Source organism: Podarcis cretensis (genome assembly GCF_951804945.1).
Source record: "Podarcis cretensis genome assembly, chromosome: 2".
NCBI classification, from domain to species: domain Eukaryota; kingdom Metazoa; phylum Chordata; class Lepidosauria; order Squamata; family Lacertidae; genus Podarcis; species Podarcis cretensis.
This window is the reverse complement of record NC_137171.1, coordinates 113763517-113771898: the sequence shown is the minus strand read 5'-3', so window position 1 is coordinate 113771898 and position 8382 is coordinate 113763517. Positions and strand designations below refer to the sequence as shown.

At 49.3% G+C, this 8382-nt stretch overlaps 1 protein-coding gene across 2 annotated transcripts; it reads right to left on the bottom strand.

The window, feature by feature from the left end:
* Window positions 1-2870: 2870 nt before the first annotated feature.
* On the bottom strand, window positions 2871-8187 carry LOC307208827 (uncharacterized protein). 2 transcript variants are annotated; one of them, XM_079963813.1, is made up of 5 exons: window positions 7881-7919; window positions 6866-7358; window positions 5604-5708; window positions 5261-5335; window positions 2871-4313 (listed from the first exon to the last, which is right to left on the bottom strand). In XM_079963813.1, exons 2-5 carry the CDS (start codon window positions 7356-7358, stop codon window positions 3826-3828), a joined length of 1161 nt encoding a protein of 386 aa, XP_079819939.1. In that variant the 5' UTR covers window positions 7881-7919; the 3' UTR covers window positions 2871-3825. The 2 variants fall into 2 exon arrangements, with proteins under 2 accessions (XP_079819939.1, XP_079819938.1); XM_079963812.1 differs by lacking the exon at window positions 7881-7919 and adding an exon at window positions 7958-8187 and having other exon boundaries at window positions 2873-4313.
* Between the last annotated feature and the right edge of the window lie 195 nt (window positions 8188-8382).

Below are 8382 nucleotides of genomic sequence, written 5' to 3'. Positions count from 1 at the left end.
GCCTTTATTCTTAAAGGACTCGTGAAAGTTAATTCGCATTTTAATGTCCCCTTCTCCAAATAGATACATTTTTGCAAAGCAATTTTGCCTAATGTAACGCATAGGTGTATGTTTTTCCCATCCATTATACGCATTTGTATGCACTTTTGCACGCACAAATGGACAGCTGCATTGCAAAATCTGGAGAAGCGCGGGTTTCAAAGGATGGCTGCCTTTCAGTTCTTGTGCTGTTTCAGAAAGTGTGAATCCGGTAGGCTCAGCTTGAGATGCAAAATGAACCAAACTTCTCCTGCTCCTCATCCATACCCTCAAATCCCCTTAGTGATCCCAGGACCAGCCCCAGGCCACAGGTACAACCCCTTCCCTATCCACTCTCACAGAATCACATATATAAATATATTTTTTATGAAGTGGTCTGTCAAAGATCTCTGAAGCTTCCAGGCGGCTTGCAAGTATAAAAGTTGAGGGTGGAAAAAGCTGTGTCGGTGGATTATCCAGCTAGAGCTCATAACAGACACCTGGAAAATTGGGCATACAGTGGTACCTCGGGGTACATACGTTTCAGGTTACAGACTCCGCTAACCCAGAAATAGTGCTTCAGGTTAAGAACTTTGCTTCAGGATGAGAACAGAAATCGTGCTCCGGTGGCGCGGCAGCAGCAGGAGGCCCCATTAGCGAAAGTGCTGCTTCAGGTTAAGAACAGTTTCAGGTTAAGAACGGACCTCCAGAATGAATTAAGTACTTAACCTGAGGTACCACTGTATATGTTTTTGTGCAGGAGTGAAATGGTCTCACCAGCTCTATTTGGTTTCCATGATAACATGATGGTTGTTTTCTGAAGGCAGCCCTGTATAGGGAGGTTTTTAATGCTTAATTATCTTTGTTTATATGCTGGAAAGGGACGCAGGTGGCGCTGTGGGTTAAAGCCTCAGTGCCTAGGACTTGCCGATCGAAAGGTCGGCGGTTCGAATCCCTGCGGCGGGGTGCGCTCCCGCTGCTCGGTCCCAGCGCCTGCCAACCTAGCAGTTCGAAAGCACCTCCGGGTGCAAGTAGATAAATAGGGACCGCTTACCAGCGGGAAGGTAAACGGCGTTTCTGTGTGCGGCTCTGGCTCGCCAGAGCAGCGATGTCACGCTGGCCACGTGACCCAGAAGTGTCTCCGGACAGCGCTGGCCCCTGGCCTCTTAAGTGAGATGGGCGCACAACCCCAGAGTCTGTCAAGACTGGCCCGTACGGGCAGGGGTACCTTTACCTTTACCTATATGCTGGAAGCCACACAGTTTGGCTGGGGTAACCCAGAGTACAAATAATAAAATTACCATCATTAACCCCCGCAACTGTTTGTACCAAGTGGTTCAAAGGGTCAGCCCAGGAAACTGAAACTTAGGAGAAAAAGAAAGCTGGTGATTACGAGAAACAGAAACCGCAGGGTGGAAACTCCTTATCTCTTCTGCGGCAGTTGCTCTTTAACTGTTTATTTCCAAAGGAACAAATGATACAAAATAGCAACCACAGATGCACAAGACTCTCTACATTTAGAGAAGTTTCCCGCCATTTTAAAACAGGCATGGCTTCCCCCAAGAATCCTGGGAAATGTAATCTGTTAAAAAGTGTTGCTGGGAGACAGTGGCGTAGCGTGGGGGGTGCAGGGGGGGGGCCAGCCGCACCGGGCGCAACATTTGGGGGGGGGCGCGCGCTCGCACTCGCAGCTCTCTGCCCCTACCTGGCTCACTCTCTCTCACTGCAGTGCTGGCTGTCTGAATCCGATCCGAGCTGCCGGGTCGCCGCCCACTGTGGAGGGGGAGGGTGCCAGGCGTGCGGTGCGGTGCGGAGCGGAGCGGAGAGAGAGCGAGGGAGGGACTATCTGGGGGAGGGACAGTGCAGCGGCCGCCCAGCGCAGCGCTGAGCGCGGGAGAGAACCACACCCGACCAGCCCAGGCAGCAGCAAGAAGAAGCTGGCAGCGGCGGCAGGTTAGGGGTTAGGGGCGCAAATTACTTGCCTTGCCCCGGGTTAGGGGGCGCAAATTACTTGCCTTGCCCCGGGTGCTGACAACCCACGCTACGCCGCTGCTGGGAGATCCCTATTCCACGAACGACCATTCCCAGTTCCCTGGAGAGAGGGGATTGGTAAACCACCCCAGAAACTGTTTGAGAAAACAAGAGGGAAGACGTAACACTCTAGTTAAGGACCGCAATACCTCAGGGACTGCCTCCTCTCATATGAACCTACCCAGACCCTGAGATCATCTTCTGAGGCCCTTCTTCATTTGCCTCCTCCTCAAGAGGTCCAGAAGGTGGCAACACGAGAACAGGGCCTTCTCTGCAGTGGTTCCCTGTCTGTGGAATGCTCTCCCCAGGGAAGTTCGCCTGGTGCCTTCACTATACACCAATAGGCGCCAGGAAAAAACACTCCATTTTAACCAGGCCTTTGGATGTTGATTGACCTTTTAAAATGGGGGTGGGGTGAGGTTATTGGGTTGTTGTTTTTATTTTGATTAGGTATTTGATGGTTTTATATTTTGATTTTGTTTTGTGAACCGCCCTGAGACCTCTGGGTATAGGGCAGTATATAAATTCCATCAATAATAATAAATAAAATAATAGTGGCACCCTCCTGTGGAACGCCCTTCCTTCAGATAAAGATACAGTGGTACCTTGGGTTACAGACACTTCAGGTTACAGATGCTGCTAACCCAGAAATAGTACCTCGGGTTAAGAACTTTGCTTCAGGATGAGAACAGAAATCGTGCGGCGGCAGCAGGAGGTCTCATTAGCTAAAGTGGTACCTCAGGTTAAGAACAGTTTCAGGTTAAGAATGGACCTCTGCAACAAATTAAGTTCTTAACCCGAGGTACCACTGTATACACAACCTTTAGAAGACATCTGAAGGCAGCCCTGTATCGGGAAGATTTTAATGTTTGACGTTCTATTATGTTTTCATATGTGTTTGAAGCTGCCACTATCTTTTACTCTAACCTACCTCACAGGATTGTTGCGAGGAGGAAACGGGGAGGAGGAAAACCCTGTACAGCACCTTGAATTCCTTAGTATATAAATTCAATAAATAATAATAATTAAGCCAGGGGCTGGACGAATGGGGCAGCTAGACTGGTGACTGGGAGTGGCCGCCAAAACCACATAACACCGGTCTTGAAAGACCTACACTGGCTCCCAGTACGTTTCCGAGCACAATTCAAAGTGTCTGTGCTGACCTTTAAAGCCCTAAACGGCCTCGGCCCAGTATACCTGAAGGAGCGTCTCCACCCCTATCGTTCTACCCAGACACTGAGGTCCAGCGCTGAGGGCCTTCTGGCAGTTCCCTCACTGCGAGAAGCCAAGTTACAGGGAACCAGGCAGAGGGCCTTCTCGGTAGTGGCACCCGCCCTGTGGAACGCCCTCAAAGAGAAAAACTACCAGACTTTTAGAAGACATCTGAAGGCAGCCCTGTTTAGGGAAGCTTTTAATGTTTGATGCATTGCGGTACAGTGGTAACTCGGGTTACATACGCTTCAGGTTACAAACTCCACTAACCCAGAAATAGTGCTTCAGGTTAAGAACTTTGCTTCAGGATGAGAACAGAACATTTTCAGGTTAAGAACGGACCTCTGGAACGAATTAAGTACTTAACCTGAGATACCACTTTATTTTAATATTTTGTTGGAAGCCCGGCCAGATGGGTGGGGTATAAATTGTTGTTGTTGTTGTTGTTATTTCAGCATGTGCAGGAAGCATTAGCTACACAACTAAGGGCACCCAACTAAAGGATGATTTCCTCCTGCCTTTCCACAAGTGTTCGTGGCCACCATTTCTTTGGTCTCTCCAGGGCTAGGCCATGTGGTGCGTGTTGTTGGCGGGGAACAGCAATGAGGACAGGTTGTTGGAGTGCAACCGACGGAGGGGGCTCCGTGGGCTGCAATTCTCGTCATTCGGCCTGGCGTGGCCCCTCTGGGCGTTGGCGCTGTTGGGCATGCCTGGGCGAGGTGTCCTGGCCTGCGGGTGGCTGGCAAAGGCATCGGTGAGGCTGCTGAGGTTGGCGGCCAGTCCCTTCAGAATCTCGTTGTGGGCGCGCATCGTCTCCATAATCTGCCTCCGCTCCTCCCGGCACCCGGCCGCGTCCTGCCTCAGGGTCTTCAGGAGACTGAGCGCCACCTCCCTGTCGCGGCCCATCTCGAGCAGAAGCTCCTCCTGCTCCTCTCTCGACTGCTGCAGCAACTCCTGGAACAGGGTCTCGGCCCCTTTCCTCTTCTTGGGCCGCAGTATGGCAAAGTCAGCCAGGGGAGATGGGGCTGGGGGCGGGTGGGCCACGGGGGGTTCTGAGGGTGGGGGAAATACAAATGATGACTTTATTTTACTTATTTACTTTTATTTAACTTTTTATAACAACAACAACAACAACAACAACAAATGAAGCAATGGTTCGTCAAATGATGCATGCCCACACAGGTACAGTGGTACTTCGGGTTCCAGACTTTTAAAAACAACCCTGAAAACAGCAAGTTAACATGAATTTTACTATCTAACAAGACCACTGATCCATAAAATGAAAGCAATAAACAATGTACAGTGGTACCTCGGGTTATAGACGTTACAGAGTCTATACAGACGTTACAGAGTCAGGTTACAGAGTCTGCTGACCCAGAAATAGTACCTTGGGTTAAGAACTTTGCTTCAGGATGAGAACAGAAATTGTGTAGCAGTGGCACACAGGCAGTGGAAGGCCTCATTAGCTAAAGTAGTACCTCAGGTTAAGAACGGACCTCCAGAACAAATTAAGTTCTTAACCCGAGGTACCACTGTAGTATTATTTGGAGTCAGATGATCTAGCCCAATGCACTACCAAGGCAGGAAATCAAGCACTACAGCATTCAATAATAATAATAATAATAATAATAATAATAATAATAATAATAATAATTTTTATTAGTTTATAAAGAAAAATAGAAAGATTATTGTCAAATATCTTTTTTTTTTGTCCAAACTAAAGCATTAATCTAGAGGTGAGAGAAGAGGAAAAAGCAAGCTCCTTCAGCCAATCAGAAGCCGCGGAAGCCCCATCGGACATTTAGCTTTCAAAAATAGTTTGCAAAGTGGAACAATCACTTCCAGGTTTGCGGCGTTTGAGAACTAAGCTGTTCGAAAACCAAGGTACGGCTGTACACTAATTGCATGAACAGTAAAAACAGCAGCCGTGACTATTCTTGAATGTAAATTTATGTTGCAGACAAAACAAAACCAAGAGTTGTATTTGGACAACACGTACCTGTGTTGACGGGCGCATCCTGATGCAAGGGGCTTATTTGGTTAACTTGGGGTCTCTGATAATCCAGGTCTCTTCCTGTGGCAAAACGCAGGGAGAAAAACAAAGCAGAAATATCTGAGACCAAAGGAGGTTAGCAGAGCTGGGTTTGCACAACAGAAATGCACGGTTTGTTTGTTTTTTATTTAAAAAATTGTTGCACAAAAAGATTAAGGGTGTTGCAAATGAAACAACAAAAAGATTCACAGCAGAGTTACCATTTTCACCGCAATTTCTCCAGCACCCACAGGGCAGAGCAACACACCCACCAAATGCACAGTTCAAGGGGCAAGGGGCCAACTCTTACCACTGCCTTCATTGCTGTCTTCCTCCTTCATCGCTGCCATGTCGTTCTCCCCAGCCTCTGCCATGCCTTCCTCAGTACCATTCACAGTCACCATTCCTGTGTCATCTGGAAAACAAAGCAAGCAGGGGGAAAATACCCACCTGTTTACAAAGTTAAAACAGCTAGAAGAAATAGACAGAGACACGTTCCAGAGACACGGGTGGTGCTTTACTGCTTATACAAATATTTCAGACAATTGGTTATGTTTGTAACACAACTTAAAAAAATAATAAAGAAATGCTCGATTTTTTCTCTTTCATGCCAACCCCTGAACACTCGACCCTCAACAATAATTCATGGCAGGTGCTAAAATAATAGGATATCACCAGGTGAAAATGACCAATAGCCCAGGTCAGCCTTCCCCAAACTGGTGCCCCCACCCCCGATGTTTAGACTACTGGATGTAGCCGCAAACATCTGGGGGAAACTAGATAGGGGAAGGCTGGCCTATTGAAATGGGTAAAAAAAGTTACAGCCCCCCCCCCCCAATTTCATTCCAGTCACACCGAGGATTGAAAAAGATAACATAGAGAATAGAGTTTATTCATGTACAGTGGTACCTTGGTTCTCAAATGCCTTGGTACTCAAACAACTTGGAACCCAAACACTGCAAACCCGAAGTAAATGTTCCAGTTTGCAAACTTCTTTCAGAAGCCAAACATGCTCTTCCGAGTGCCACGCTTTCGTTTTGAATGTCATGCTGAGGTCTGTCTGTCTTTGCTAACTTTGCGCTTTTGTTTTTGCGGCTCTTTTTGTTGTGTTTTTGTGACTGTGTGGAACCCAGTTCAGCTACTGATTGATTGTGTGACTGCAGTACATTGTTTATTGCTTTCATTTTATAGACCAGTTGCCTCGTTAGATAGTAAAATTCATGTTAACTTGCTGTTTTAGGGGTTGTTTTTAGAAGTCTGGAATGGATTAATCCATTTTGCATTACCTTCTATGGGAAAGCACGCCTTGGCTTTGGAACGCTTTGGTTTTGGAATCAACTTCCAGAACGGATTAAGTCTGAGAACCAAGGTACCACTGTACGCTACAGAGCAAAACTGTAACTGCGGCAATTTTCTCTTGAGAAAGGAAACAGGAGGCTGCAATGCATACTGCCAATCAAATTCCCCCCTAGAAATGTTGAGCAGGCATCGCTAAATATCGGTGTGGAGAAATATTAAAATGACCGAATAACGTAAGCAGGACTCGGGGCAGCTGTGGCTGTGGAAACCTACCAGAGTCCTCTTGCTTGAGGTATTCTCCAACATTAACCACATGAACGTCGGGTGGGATGATTTCTTCCGCTGCCGGCTGCGGCTGTTCCTGCGCTGCTTCCGGCTGCAGCACCAGGTGGAAGCTCAGGGTTCGGCCCACCCGGCTGGGTTTCATGCTTGCGTTGCCCTGGAGGATGCGGTGCAGCTGTTCGTAGAAAGGGCAAGTCACCTTGCTGCTCCCCGCCTTGGAGTTGTGATCAATCACACGCTTGTATTCCAGCCTCATCACTTTGGTCTTTGAGCGGCACTCCAGGGCGGTCCGGCGATGGCCCCGTGTGGCCATCTTCTGGGCAATGTATTCGAAAAAGTCTATGTTCTGGTGGCTGTTGCGGAGCTGGTCCTGGATTTTCTGCTCTCCCCAGATGTCCAGGAGATTCAAGGTTTCCTGGAGCCGCCATGAAACGCCACGGCCCTTGCGGCCGTTGCTGGTACCCCCGCTGCTGTTGCCAGTCATCTATCGAAACGACGGGGAGGAAAATAAAGAGAGTTTCGAAACGCACGCCAGAGAATGCATCAGCTACAACCGACAGAGCCTTAAAAGCTAACCAAACTGAAGAGACCTCAAAAAAGCTAATCTAGTTCTGGACAACAGCCATACGAGAAATATGTAAAATAACTAAGCAAGTATTAGACATCACCCCAGCAACACACACAAAACAACGACAATTTGCTGCTGACAAAGGACAGCTGGACATATTAAGGGCCCATTACCTTGCAGCGGTTCTCAACCTGTGGGCCCCCAGATGTTGTTGGACTACAACTCCCATCATCCCTGAGCTCCGGCCTTGCTAGCTGGGGGTGATGGGAGTTGTAGTCCAACAACATCTGGGGGCCCACAGGTTGAGAAAGGCTGGTTAGGGCCTCATCAAACCTCAATCCGGCCCTGCGTCTGCCCCACCCCACCCTAAAATGCCTCCCGATTCAGCGCAGAGGGGGCACCCGCCGCCTGCCTCCCCGCTTACGAGGAACATCTTACGAGGTGGGAGTCCACGCGGAAACCATTGCACCCCCCTGCCGCCCCCCCCCCAAAAAAAATACCGACGGGTTTTTCACCTTGGAGGGAAGCAGCAACGAGCAAGAGCCGCGCCTGCAAAGCGGAGCCCAAAACAAAAGGCAGCTCGAGTCGCAGGGGGTGGTGGCGCGGAGCGGCTCCTCTGATTGGACCTGGCGCGGCTCAGGAACGTTCCAGGAAGCCCCCTCGTCCAATCCTGGAGCGAGGCGCGGGGGCGGGGGGGGGGACACCGCGGATTCCCACGGCTTTCTCCGCCCGCCCCGCGCGGAAAGTCAGCGGAAGTGGGTGGATCCGTGGAGGTTTGCTTTCGGATTGCTCCTTCCTGGGAGGTGCACTGGGCTGTGTTCACGTATCGTTACTGAAAGCATGCTACTCCGGGTTTTGGCGCAGGGGGGCAGCAGAGCTCCTTCAGCCTCCTTTTTAGGTTGGACGCCTGCATAGCAGGGGGGTTGGACTAGATGACTCT

What these genes read in the sequence shown, in the direction of transcription:
- LOC307208827 (XM_079963812.1), bottom strand. Translation starts at nt 7,358, where the DNA reads ATGACTGGCAACAGCAGCGGGGGTACCAGCAACGGCCGCAAGGGCCGT. An exon ending in CCTCAAGCAAGAGGACTCTG is followed by an intron (nt 5,709 to 6,865) that starts GTAGGTTTCCAC and finishes TTTGTTTTCCAG; the next exon opens with ATGACACAGGAATGGTGACT. An exon ending in GGATGCGCCCGTCAACACAG is followed by an intron (nt 4,314 to 5,260) that starts GTACGTGTTGTC and finishes CCCCACCCTCAG; the next exon opens with AACCCCCCGTGGCCCACCCG.